Source organism: Arachis ipaensis, chromosome B05 (genome assembly GCF_000816755.2).
Source record: "Arachis ipaensis cultivar K30076 chromosome B05, Araip1.1, whole genome shotgun sequence".
NCBI classification, from domain to species: Eukaryota; Viridiplantae; Streptophyta; class Magnoliopsida; order Fabales; family Fabaceae; genus Arachis; species Arachis ipaensis.
The window spans coordinates 13,672,642-13,685,604 of NC_029789.2; the positions used below are offsets into that span (position 1 = coordinate 13,672,642).

The 12,963-nt window shown below is 34.2% G+C and overlaps 1 protein-coding gene across 2 annotated transcripts; it reads left to right on the plus strand.

The window, feature by feature from the left end:
- Window positions 3,358-11,035, plus strand: LOC107643004 (kinesin-like protein KIN-UA). Of its 2 annotated transcripts, XM_016346537.2 has the most exons (19): window positions 3,358-3,815; window positions 3,941-4,041; window positions 4,164-4,286; window positions 4,690-4,875; window positions 5,030-5,251; window positions 5,374-5,530; window positions 5,961-6,110; window positions 6,472-6,560; window positions 6,743-6,946; window positions 7,206-7,319; window positions 7,689-7,811; window positions 7,905-8,036; window positions 8,424-8,559; window positions 9,209-9,301; window positions 9,483-9,608; window positions 9,716-9,841; window positions 9,984-10,127; window positions 10,273-10,401; window positions 10,484-11,035. In XM_016346537.2, the coding sequence occupies exons 1-19, from the start codon at window positions 3,575-3,577 to the stop codon at window positions 10,642-10,644; spliced, it is 2,757 nt and encodes a 918-aa protein (XP_016202023.1). In that variant the 5' UTR covers window positions 3,358-3,574; the 3' UTR covers window positions 10,645-11,035. The 2 variants fall into 2 exon arrangements, with proteins under 2 accessions (XP_016202023.1, XP_020978755.1); XM_021123096.1 differs by lacking the exon at window positions 3,358-3,815 and having other exon boundaries at window positions 4,153-4,286.

Sequence of the window (12,963 nt, forward strand, 5' to 3'; positions counted from 1 at the left end):
TTTAAAAATCTGGTACACAAAATCAGAATGTGTCGCTTTCGAGATCTTATATGATGTTACTAAGAGGGAAAACAATGTACTCTTTTTCCTAATTAGTTTTTATCTCATTAGATTTTTTTATGAGATTTTTTAACGATACAGTTTTCATTACAAATGATATTGTACTTTTTTTTCTTAATTAGGTTTTTATTCCACTAAGATTTTTTTTGATAAAATTTTTAACGAAACATGTCTCTAATGACATCGAAAGGAGAGTGTTACAAAATGATTATTATTGTAGATGTCATATAATGGAGTATTATCATACATAATAGAGTATGGAACATTATCAATTAATGGGACGTGAATTTTCATAATGTGTTTTCACTAATTAGTAAGTGGATTAGATAAATAATGTCATACTATTATTTAATTCAAATTCTTCGCCTATAAATAAATCCTAAAGAGAAGGTTTCGACACACTAAGAATAATGCATAACATAGAATACACATAATTACTTATCTTAAGTAGTTTTTTGACTCTTTTAAAAAGAATATTGTGTATCAATATTAATGTGAATATATTATGTTATATTGAGACTGATTTTTTTATATGAAAAAAATATTAATATTTTTGTTGAAAATGGAATTATTTGGTGTAATTACAAGTGTGTTAAACACATAACGACATTTTGACCAACAGGCGTGTTAAAACACGTGAGGAGCGTACTGTAATACAATTCAAATATTAGAATTCAATGAAAACACCATTTTATTTCCATATTAAAAATAATTTGCGTTATATTAAATGACACATATTAAAAATTAGAGAAAGTATAGGAAGCCAATGAAATATTTGTACAATGTGTACAATGGAAGTTTAAGGAGTATTAGAGATATAACCATTAATGTTACCTTTTCTCATCAGTTGAAGTTTTTGGGATGAGTGGTATCATGACATAGTATTAGAGCAAGTTTTTGGGATGAGTGGTTTCATAACTTAAAATGTTTATTATCCTAGTACCCGGATGCTTTGTACACATTGTATAAATATTTCATTGGCTCCCTAGCAACACTCTAAAAATTAATAATAAAATTTTCGTACTCTCTCTTATAATTTTCTAACTCTATTTCTATCAATCCAACGAAATTTCATAACAACAACTAATTTTTTGGTATTAAGTGTTAGGATTTGGTTGAATTAGTCCCACATTGCTTAGGATAGCAAATGGAGTGGGTGGCTTAGGCTATAAATATGAGGCTAAGTTCTTCATTTGTTTTTGCACCAGTAAACACTTTAAGCTTGCATTTGATTTTTCTTTTCCTCTATACTCTTTGATTAGAGAGTGTTGTGAAGTGTAGTTAGATATTTGCTTTGAGAGAGTGTGGGTGTACTGGGGTGTCGGTATTAGAGAAAAAGAAGTCTACAATTTTCACATAGTGATATTCTCTGGTTGTCATTTGACAACGGCCGTGGTTTTTTCTCCGGTAATTGGAGTTTCCACGTTAAATTCTTATATTGTGATTGTATCTATTTTATTTCTTTGTCAAAGATGTTTTCTCAAAGTGTGTGACTCGATCCAATGTGGGTGCCTTTAGATTATATTATTAGACATATCCCACTTCTGAAACCTAGCTAGGGCCTTCTCATTCCGTGCCCCTCTATAATTTATTTTATTTTATTATTATTTCTATGAAAGTAATTAGTAAGTAGTAATAAGATGACACTAACTAGGTGAGTGTCTTAATGAGACAATATACAACATTTGGAGAGATCCTTCAATTATGGTCTAAGATTTGCACTTGTCACCCATCATCCACCTAATTAATAATTATGTGTCCTCCATTTGAAGCAATATATTTCTAATTAATTAATTATTGGTTTGATTCGTTTTGTTAAACTTTCTAGAAATGGAGTTAATTATTTAGAGTAACCTCATTCGTTTAAGAGGGACCTAGATGGATGTTATTATTTGTTGCTCTTCTGTTAAATCTTAAATCACACTTGAATTGTGTTTGCCAATAAATTTAAATTAAGAGTTGATAGGGAAGAACAAGATGCAACCTCCGACAAGTTCCAAAAATGCTTAATTATCACCACCTCCACCTTTTCATTCGTATTCATTTATATTCCTTCTATGTTGGTGAGGCAAATTAATCACTTTCAGGAGACCTGCTTGTTCCATGCAGTAGTATACGTATCTTATTTGTAAGTTTTTGGCCATTAACTCCTCATTATAGATCCGTACGTTACTATATACTCTACTATAGTAGCGGATTGAAGAAGTTGTTAATTACTAACTACTAACTACTAAGTAACAATTAAGATTCATGGTTTAGCAAATCTTAATTGGTAGTACTAATAATTAAGATTCCTTAAGAAACCTATATATTTCAATTGATATTTCATTAAACTAGTTTTTGAAAAGAATAGAAAGTCGTACTTAATTAAAGTATTAGAATTTGCATGCTCTCACAGTCACAACCGACACAGTTTCCAACCATGGGAATTGAATCACATTATAATTAAGTTGGTAATAACACAATGTCCAACTCCAACCAATGGAAGGCTAATCTTCCTTCCCTCCAAGATTTATTCAATTTAAAAGGATCCATATCTTTTATTCACTACTTGCTACCCTTTTTAATGACAATTGTTAACTTTGCACTTTGCACTCCCTAGTCCCTCCAACNNNNGGGATAGCGTCATTTAAAGGACGAAGGTCAGCACAACGTATAAAAAAAAAAAAAAAAAAAAAAAAAAAAAAAAACCAGAAAAAAAAAAAAAAAAAAAAAAAAAAAAACAAAAAAAAACTTCAAACGTTAGTTTTTGAAAAGCGCAACAATTTTAGAATTTCTAGGTTAATTCTTGATTTTTTTTTAAAAAAATATTCGAAATGATTAGTAATGTTCGCTTGCCAACTAGATGGTATTGACTACTAACTGTACTATGCAACTTAGATGATTAATATTAACTGAACAGTGAATAACCATATGTTATGGTAACTTTAAGAAGCTTCCGCAATATTCGAAAGCTCATGTAGAATTACTATGATTAATTTTAGGAATCTTGTATATTCTGCAATTTTGGAAGTATATCTGTGACATTAGTAACTTGTAATGGTCCACCTTTGGTGTTAGCTAGATAGCGAGACTCCGAGACAATTGGACAAAACTCATACGGCAATAAAAAAGAAATGAAATCCATAAATTGCATGATATAAAGAGTTAAAGACACAGAATGAAAATGCAATAGAATTCGTATAATCAAGTTAGATGGTAATAATAAAAATGCAGGCAGCATTGGATTGGGGCGGTTGGGAAGGGGAGTTGAAATTGAATGCCGCCGGCCTACGCGAGACTATGAGGTGACCACCTGTTACTTTCCCATTCTGCCCATGCTTAAGGATCGCTAATTTGAATTACACAAGGGCTTTTTGGGTACTCAAAAGAGTTAAAGAACTGGAAGAGAGATCTGGACCCCACGATTTCCACGACTAGTTCAGTAGTTCTAGACTTCTAGTTGGACCATCATTCTCCTACTTACTCTCTTTCATTTTCAGTTTCAATTTCAGTTCCAACTTTCAACTCAGCAATGGCCACCTCCTCTGGTGGTGGTAGTGGTAGTGGCGGTGGCGGCACTTACAGTTACAGAAATGGCGCCACTCACTCTCACAAATCCTCTTCCAAGCTCGATACTCATACTCATAAGCCTCTCTCACTCAATTCCAGTTCCAATTCTAGTTCTAAGAACCATGTCAAGTCAAAATCTTTGGGTCCTTCCTCCACCACCCAACGCCGCAACAGCACCACCTCCAAGGACCACCATCCTTCTGGTTAGTCTCTTCTCTGTGTGTGTGTGTGTGTGTGCGTGTGGCTAATTATTGTCAATTACGCCTTCAATTCCGCCATTTTACGATCACACTCACTTTTTGCTTTGGTCCTACATGGTTGGGTAAAGTTCCTGGAAGAGTTAGAGTGGCTGTTAGGTTGCGGCCGCGAAATGCAGAGGAATCTGTGGCAGATGCTGATTTTGCTGATTGTGTGGAATTACAGCCTGAGGTATACTAAACCAATTCGTTAACTTGCTCAAAACTGTTTCTTTGGAAATTAACGAATTGCCTCTGCCTGTATTTCTATACGGTTGTTGTACAATTAGTTATACTTGTCTAGCTATATTGCAGCTCAAAAGGTTAAAACTTCGGAAGAACAATTGGGATGCTGATACTTATGCATTTGATGAGGTGCTCACTGAATTCGCATCACAAAAACGTGTATATGAAGTTGTGGCCAGGCCTGTTGTGGAGGTGGGTATTCATGACCTTGTTGCTTGGCTTTCAAACTTTGTTATTGTCTCACTTGTTTCCAGATGACATGTCAAGATGCATCAACAACTGGTTTCAGGATCTATGTTAGAAATTTAATTGCTGTTTGAGAACAGGTTGATCAAATATGCTTGAAGTCACGGGATTTAAGTGAAGAGATGTGGGTTAACTGTGATTTCTCCCTTAGAATATCCCTACATTCAAGCATTCATAATTATAGTTTTCTCATATGTCAAGTCAACCCTGAAGAGTTTAAATTCCTTTTGGTCATGTATCTCATCACAGGGAAATGTGGAAGAGACTAACTGATTGTGGCATTTACGTTACTTATTGCATCCATGCTCTTGCTTTCCTTTTATTACATGTCTTACTTTTACATCTGCAGAGTGTACTAGATGGCTACAATGGGACAATCATGGCTTATGGACAGACTGGTACTGGTAAAACGTACACTCTCGGACGACTAGGGGAGGAAGACACAGCTGCACGTGGAATAATGGTCCGCTCTATGGAGGATATTTTAGCAGATGTTTCTTTGGAAACTGATTCAGTTTCAGTCTCTTATTTGCAGGTAAATAGATTTAGTACATCTATCTAATTTGGCCCCACTTCAGTGTATAAAGTTAGCACGTATATTTATTCAAATTTCTTAAAGCATTTGTTAACTTTCTAGCGAATGATTTCATGCTCAATGTAATAACATGTCTCTTACTGTCAATATTCAGCTTTACATGGAAAGTATACAAGATCTGCTTGATCCTGCTAATGATAACATAACCATTGTAGAAGATCCCAGAACTGGTGATGTTTCACTACCTGGAGCTAGCCTTGTTGAGATTAGGGACCAACAGAGTTTTGTAGAACTATTAAGATTAGGAGAGGTTCATCGCTTTGCTGCAAATACTAAATTAAATACTGAATCTTCTCGAAGTCATGCTATTCTGATGGTAAATGAATTCATGTATCTTATTTATGGTGTCATGTTCTTCATTCCTTGTGTTTTTCTGTACTTTTCAATGTTTCCATTTCTGTTATTACTGGAGGACTGAATATACCTCTGATTCACTAGGTGCATGTTAGGAGATCCATCAAGGGAAGAGATGCAGGTCATTCAAGTGAAAATGGCAATCATCCGCATTCGGTCAAATCATTAAAGCCACCTGTTGTCAGGAAAGGCAAGTTGGTTGTCGTTGATCTGGCTGGTTCGGAACGAATTGATAAGTCAGGTTAGTACATATAATAAAGTGGACACTGTTTTCTCTCCATTCTTGTCTGTTTGTAGCAGGTTTGCTTTCGTTTCTCTCCCATAGTTTTCTCGTTATTTGCTTTGAGGATATACAAACTTTTTCTAATTGGTTGGCTAATAGTTCTGTCTTCCATACTCATGATAATGACGTATAATTTCCGACTCTGCTATTTTCTAGTTTCGTCATTTCATCATTGTTATGAAGGTGATAAAAGGATATCAGGGTTGCAGTGCAAATGCTTGAAAACCAAATAGGGTTCCTGTCAAATTCAAAGTTGCATGTTAACTTTATGAACTTTAAGGATGATTAAATTTTCATATAACATTGCCATGGATATATTACTCTGTTGTTTTACTTATTATAATATCCAAGCTGCTGACTGATGATGTTTCTATGAACTACTCAATAGGAAGTGAAGGGCATACACTAGAGGAAGCAAAGTCTATCAATCTGTCGTTGAGTGCATTGGGGAAGTGTATTAATGCACTTGCAGAGAATAGTGCACATGTGCCATTTCGTGACTCAAAGCTTACAAGATTGTTACGTGATTCATTTGGAGGTAATATGAAAGTGAATATAAGCTTTCTCTTAGCTTAGCTTGTCTAACATGAAGTATTGGAAACTTGTGTCAGTGACAAAATTCTCCATGTATGAATGAAAATTTTGTTTAACAAATAAAGGAGTAGATTTTGAATCTGTTCATAGAGAATACATTCTGAAGCTTGTATTTGCTTAGTAGATAAGGAGTAGATTTTAGCTAAATGTATTTGAAGTCTCTGAGTCATTGTGATTAAAAGGAAATCTTGGGTTGGAAGATTTTACATTTTAGATAAATCTGTTCATTATAGATTAGCAATATTGTCAAGCATCTTTAGTTTTTGCCATGGCCCATGTGTCCTGACATCTAAAATGTTTTACAGGTACGGCAAGAACTTCGCTGGTCATTACCATTGGACCATCTCCAAAGCATAGGGGAGAGACTGCTAGTACTATAATGTTTGGACAGAGGGTGTGCTTGTCTATAGCTTGCATTACTTTCTCTTCCTCTATTTTTTAGATTGCCATGCCATTGGCTGATGATTGAAGCAGCTGAAATTTTCTATGTTCGTCATTCCATAGAATAAGATGTGATTGAGTGCCTTCTAATCACCATTTAAAGTGCTGATTGCTGAATATGTGTTCCTCTTGTAGGCTATGAAGGTGGAAAACATGGTGAAGTTGAAGGAAGAATTTGATTACAAAAGCTTAGCTAGAAAGCTAGATGTAGAATTAGACAAACTTATTATGGAACACGAAAGACAACAGAAGGCATTTGAGGATGAGATTGAGAGGATGGCCACAGAAGCACAACATCGGTTATCTGAGGCTGAAAGGAACTACATTGATCTATTGGAGGTTGGTTAAATATATAAATTCTATTTAACTGTGTCATTTTGTTGCAGTTTATGTGAAAATGTTTGTTAGTCCTTTCATCCAAGAAATAAAACTTGACACATTCAATGAATCAGGCAATGCATCCATAGTATGTGGCTACTCTTTAAAATATGTTGTTGCATACATGGCTATGGTAACTTCTTGAAGTTCAATTTGCAAAATACTGACTTGATGTTGGTAATTGCCGTGATCTGTACTGATATACATTTTTCTTTCTCAGAAGGAAAAATCAAAATATGAGAAAGACTATATGGACTCAATTAGGAAGCTTGAAGACCAGCTGGCGATGAATCAACGAAAGAATGAGGACTCTCATATTAAATCAAGAGCAGAGGTAGTTTATCATACTATATGCCTTGAGTTATTACAATGGGTGAAATTACTCTGCATAGTAGAGTAGGTCACACCCTCAGAGGACTTAAAAATGATATTTTTATTGCCAACTAGTTAAAATTCTAGAACATTTCCAGCAAGCTTATGACTTCAAGTTTTTCTTTTATGTTTGGGTTATTTCCTCACAAATTTAATGACTGGAAATTGGAATGTTCTGGTGGAGCCAGATTAAAATTGCTAGTTTTGAAATTTGCAAACAATACAGCAGCTCAAGATTCATTAATAAAATATGCCAATTTAGTGATTTCGGAGTTAGATCCAAAATGAACTTGATTGGTTACGCTCACTTGACTTATCCTACACTCCCAAGGTGTATTCTGAGGAGCTGGCTGATCTGAAAAAAATGCTTCAGAAAGAGACTCTTCTGAGGAAAGCTGCTGAAGGGGAAGTAAATCATCTGAAAATTCAAGTATCTGAACTTAAAATGTCAGAGGTACATTGTGCCCCCAGTACATTTTTTTCCCCTTGCATGCCCTTTTGTTGTATTATTTCTATCAGTTTCACCTGCATATCTTTATTGTCATAGGCATCCAGAAAGTCAGAGATATTGAAAGTTCATAAGATGTTAGAAGAGGAGGTACACCAAAAAGAGAAACTTGAAAGAGAAATAGCAATATTACAAAGTCAGTTGTTGCAGTTAAGTCTTGAATCCGATCAGGTAAGCTATATATCTAACCCTAAATGCACAGATGTGAGTTATTTGACTATTATCTTGGATGACCCTTTCTTCAGTATAATTTGTTACCTCTCCTGCTTGTCCTTTTGTAAAGCTTTCTGAATATTTCTTTTTGGTTACAGAATCTTTTAAATTAAGTAAATACTCAATTTCCAGTTTATTGTCATATCCAGTAATTCAGAGTGAAATGTTTGACCTCATTCCTAAAGCAGTTTTTTGGTAACAAAAGTTCAAGATAGTTGTTATTTTGTATTCATAAAGAAACATGCATTATTTTATCTTCACTTTTCTTAAGAGAAGGAAAAGATTTTTCATGCATGGCCATGTGCTGGAATCATTTATGTTGTCTCATTGTCATTTATTTTGTAGACAAGACATCAGTTTGAAAGAGATGGATTGGAAAAGGATGTGAGCAGTGTTGATTCTCTCACGTCCCAAGTTAAGCATCAGCAGCAGGCTTCAGGAAATGGAGAGAAACCCTCAATAGCCAAGCTCTTTGAACAAGGTCGTAATTATTATGTAGGGTAAAGTACTAAATTGGTCTCCTAGGTTTGGGCGTAATTCTGTTTTGGTCCTTAAGGTTTAAAGTGTTCTATTTGAATCCAAAAAAGTTTCATTTAGCATCAATTTAGTCCCATAGTGAGGTCAAAATTAAATAATTAACAAAATGTCTTACATAACAACAATTCAAGAACAAAATCGATAATCTGGAGAACAAGTACAAGCTCCAGAGGCACAAAATCAACCATTGATGCATCAATACATTTATTTATCATTTTCTTTAGTTTTATAGAAAATATTATAAAAAAATAATAAATAAATGTATTGATGTATCAATGGTTGATTTTGTGCCTCTGGAGCTTGTACTTGTTCTCCAGATTATCGATTTTGTTCTTAAACTATTGTTATGTAGGACATTTTGTTAATTATTTAATTTTGACCTCACTGTGGGACTAAATTGATGCTAAATAAAACTTTTTTGGATTTAAATAGAACACTTTAAACCTTAAGGACCAAAACAGAATTACGTCCAAACCTAGGGGACCAATTTAGTACTTTACCCTATTATGTATTGCGGTTAATGACAACTTAATACATATTTGATATATTAATATGTGAGTTTTAAGTTATTTATAAAATAAATATCCTTTCAGTGGGATTGCAGAAGATTTTGTCATTGCTTGAAGCAGAAGATGCTGATGTGCGAATTCATGCTGTGAAAGTTGTAGCAAATCTAGCTGCTGAAGGTATTTGTATACTTTGTAGTTTATACTCACTTCTAGAAACTAGAAATGTAATTTGTAGCAAAAGGAAAAAGAAAAGGACTGAGGCAACTGTACACAGTTTATCCTCACATATTTCTAGTATTTGAACCTGTTACCTTAAAAGAAATATCAACCATAACAGCTATCAACCTTTATGTTACAGAAGCAAATCAGGGGAAGATTGTGGAAGCAGGTGGGCTCACATCCTTGCTTAGGCTGCTTCAGAGTTCTCAAGATGAAACCATACATAGAGTAGCTGCAGGTGCTATTGCGAATTTGGCAATGAATGGTAATCTTGTCCTTCCTCTACTTTCCAACAAGTAATATTAAAAATTCAACTTCTACTACTGGGATTTTCTTTCCTGATCATTGCAATCTTGTTCTGCTTCTTAACAGAAACCAATCAAGAACTCATTATGTCCCAAGGGGGCATTAGTTTATTGTCGATGACAGCAGCCAGTGCTGAAGATCCTCAAACCCTTCGAATGGTTGCTGGAGCCATTGCTAATCTTTGTGGCAATGGTAAACTGCTAATCTTATTCTTACAGCCATCTGCTTGTTCAAGATACAGTAGCATACAATCAATCATACTTCATTTGTTCCGATTTGATTCCCTTGAAACAATCACCTGCTGCCACTGACAAGTTTTGTGGCTGCATTTTAGATAAGTTGCAATCGAAACTAAGGGGAGAAGGTGGTATCAAGGCACTGCTGGGAATGGTCAGGTGTAGACATCCTGACGTACATGCACAGGTTGCTCGTGGAATAGCAAACTTTGCAAAGTGTGAGTCAAGAGCATCTAGTCTAGGTAAACTTCCAGCTGGCTAACCCAGGCATATATTTTGATTGTGATGAACACAGACACATTCATGAAAATGACACTTTTGCCTTGAAGATAGTCATTTGATCAATAGTGCCTATTTTTGTGTTAACAGTTTTTCCACAATGTACAGGGACAAAGAGTGCGAGATCTTTCCTCATTGAGGATGGTGCCCTTGCATGGATCGTGCAAAATGCTAACAACGAAGCCTCGTCAATTAGGCGCCATATTGAACTTGCATTATGCCACTTAGCACAACATGGTAAGTAGAGTACACTCTAAACTGAAAGCTAAAATTGCAATAGGTCATGTCGCTTAGACCCTTTGTTTGATGTGCATTCCAGAGACAAATGCAAGAGACATGATTAATGGAGGTGCATTATGGGAGCTAGTTCGCATTTCGCGAGATTGTTCAAGAGAAGATATCAAAACTCTTGCACATAGAACACTAGTTTCTAGCCCCACTTTCCAAGCTGAAATGAGGCGTATGAGGATAAGTTACTGAAGAATTCTGCAGAATAAACCCAAGCGGGGTGAAAGTATACATAACAATAATTTGGATGTAGTGCTCTAATCAAGCAGGAAAGCTTTCTTCAATGTTCAAGCTGAAATTTGAAACTAGCTAAAGTGAGCTCTTTTATGTGGTTGGTCCATCAAATGAATGGCCTTAATTTAATCAAGTCAACGTGGTGTTTAACTGTTTATATGGTCAGTTGCTTGTAGTTTTGTCTAGCTTGGGGTATGTAAATTGATTTGTATATGAAATAGAGAGGGAAGGGTAGTGGTGCTTGACAATTTTGAATTTCTTCAAATGGCTCGGTGCTATTCATAACAAGATGAGTGTATTTGTTAATTAATGATGATTTGAATTGTTTCAACCGATTCTATTTGCTGAAGTGCGGACCCCATGAATGTTCATGATATATTTTTTTTCCATAATCAGCGGCCCTAGCGAGTAGCAAAAGCCAATACCAGTGTGATTATTTGACTTAAGTATGTATGACAATAAAGTTTTATGTCCCTCTAACTTACTTGGGACTGAGAAAAGCTAAAGGAAAGGTAGTCTTTTGGCTATTTATCATTATTATCCTAATTATTATTGGGTAATGATGTGTGCCTAGGGGCTGCGCCTTTTTTTAAGTTTATACAGTATCACTTACAATAAGACTTGCAACAATAAAAGCACTTCAAATGCATTACCATTAGTCTGATCCTAATTGTAGCGGTTTAAATTGTGATGTGGAATTGTGGACGCTGCAAAATTCTGCAATAATTTAGATATAGAAAATTCATGTTATTATCAAAATTGAAAATATATTTTGAACATCTGATCTATCAAACCTAAGTTGTAATTTTCATTCTAATATACAAATTCTTGTTAGCTAACTAGATAGTTATTTTAAGATGTTAAACATCAGTATCTCAATTAAATTTTGTAAACCAGTTAGTTAGTTAAACATAAATACAAATAAGGGAAATAGGTGCAAAATAAAATATGGTTGTTTTGTGATATGGGCGGTGTTTAGTTGCAGAAGGGCAAAATACATCTGAATGAAATAATTAGTGTCTGCTGTGGTCGTTGTAGTTGTATTATGTATGGATGGTATCAGAGGGTGCTGTGGCTTACATTACAAGTTACAAGAATAGAAGATGCCTCTCGTATATTATTATATATAAATAGATGGTCAATTGATCGATGACCAACATTTCTCAATCAGAACAAAAATTAGCTATTAGACCCCTTTTTAAAGGAAAACATCGTTTTCCAAATAATTATTTGGCAAGTCATACGCTATGGCAATACAAAATTGATCTCTGGACATTGTTATTCACTTATTTGTCTTCGCATAATGATAATAGTTTTACATTTAATTCCTGAATATTCGTTCATGTGCATGATTTAGGCAAATGTGCATCCATATATAAGACCCGTGAATTACCATTATTCGATCAATCTAATCCGGGGGGCCCCATATCACACACAATTTAGTTTGTTTATTGTTTTGGATAGTCAAGCCGAGGTTTCATTAATATATATGTATTTATGGAAGATTAACCCATTAAATAATTGTTGCATTATATTATTAAATTAATTCTATGTATATATGTAAACTCACATACTGTAAATGTTTAAAATGTATTTAAATAAACTTTATTAGATTAATTTTTTCTGGTGTTTAATGTGTATAAAAATATTCTATATATAGTCTTAATCTATATATGAATGTATATCACAGTATGAGTACTTATCAATGAAAAGTTATCCCTAACATAATTATATATACTTAATTATACGCACGACGGCACGAGTATAAATTTATCCTTGCAAGTTAAGTTCTTAACGAGAATAATTAAATGAATGGATCTTCAACATGATCATCAATTAGTCGCGGATGTAATAAATAAATAAATCCCTATGGATAATTCTGCCACCCAGGCACTGTTGAAGATTAATCTCTGTTTACCGCAGCACAATTATTTGTTCTCCATGTCAATTTCATAATCTTTATTTGAAAAGATAAATTGGAAATTATTTCAAAAGAAAATGGAAGGTATTGTTACTCTATAAATTGTCTAATATAGCTAGACAACTTTAAATGGTTTGATAAAAAAACATAATAATAATTACCTGAAGCACATGGATAAAAAAGGAATCATAATTTGGATGAAGACCTGATGAGAACAGTGGTTAGAGCCGCAAGATGGACAAATAATAATGCATAAAGCTTCCAACGAAGAATGGGTTGGTAAGGAACCTACCACTAATAATATTAAACTAAATTAGTATTCCTAGTTAGCAACTTGGAAGAAAACAAACAAATAA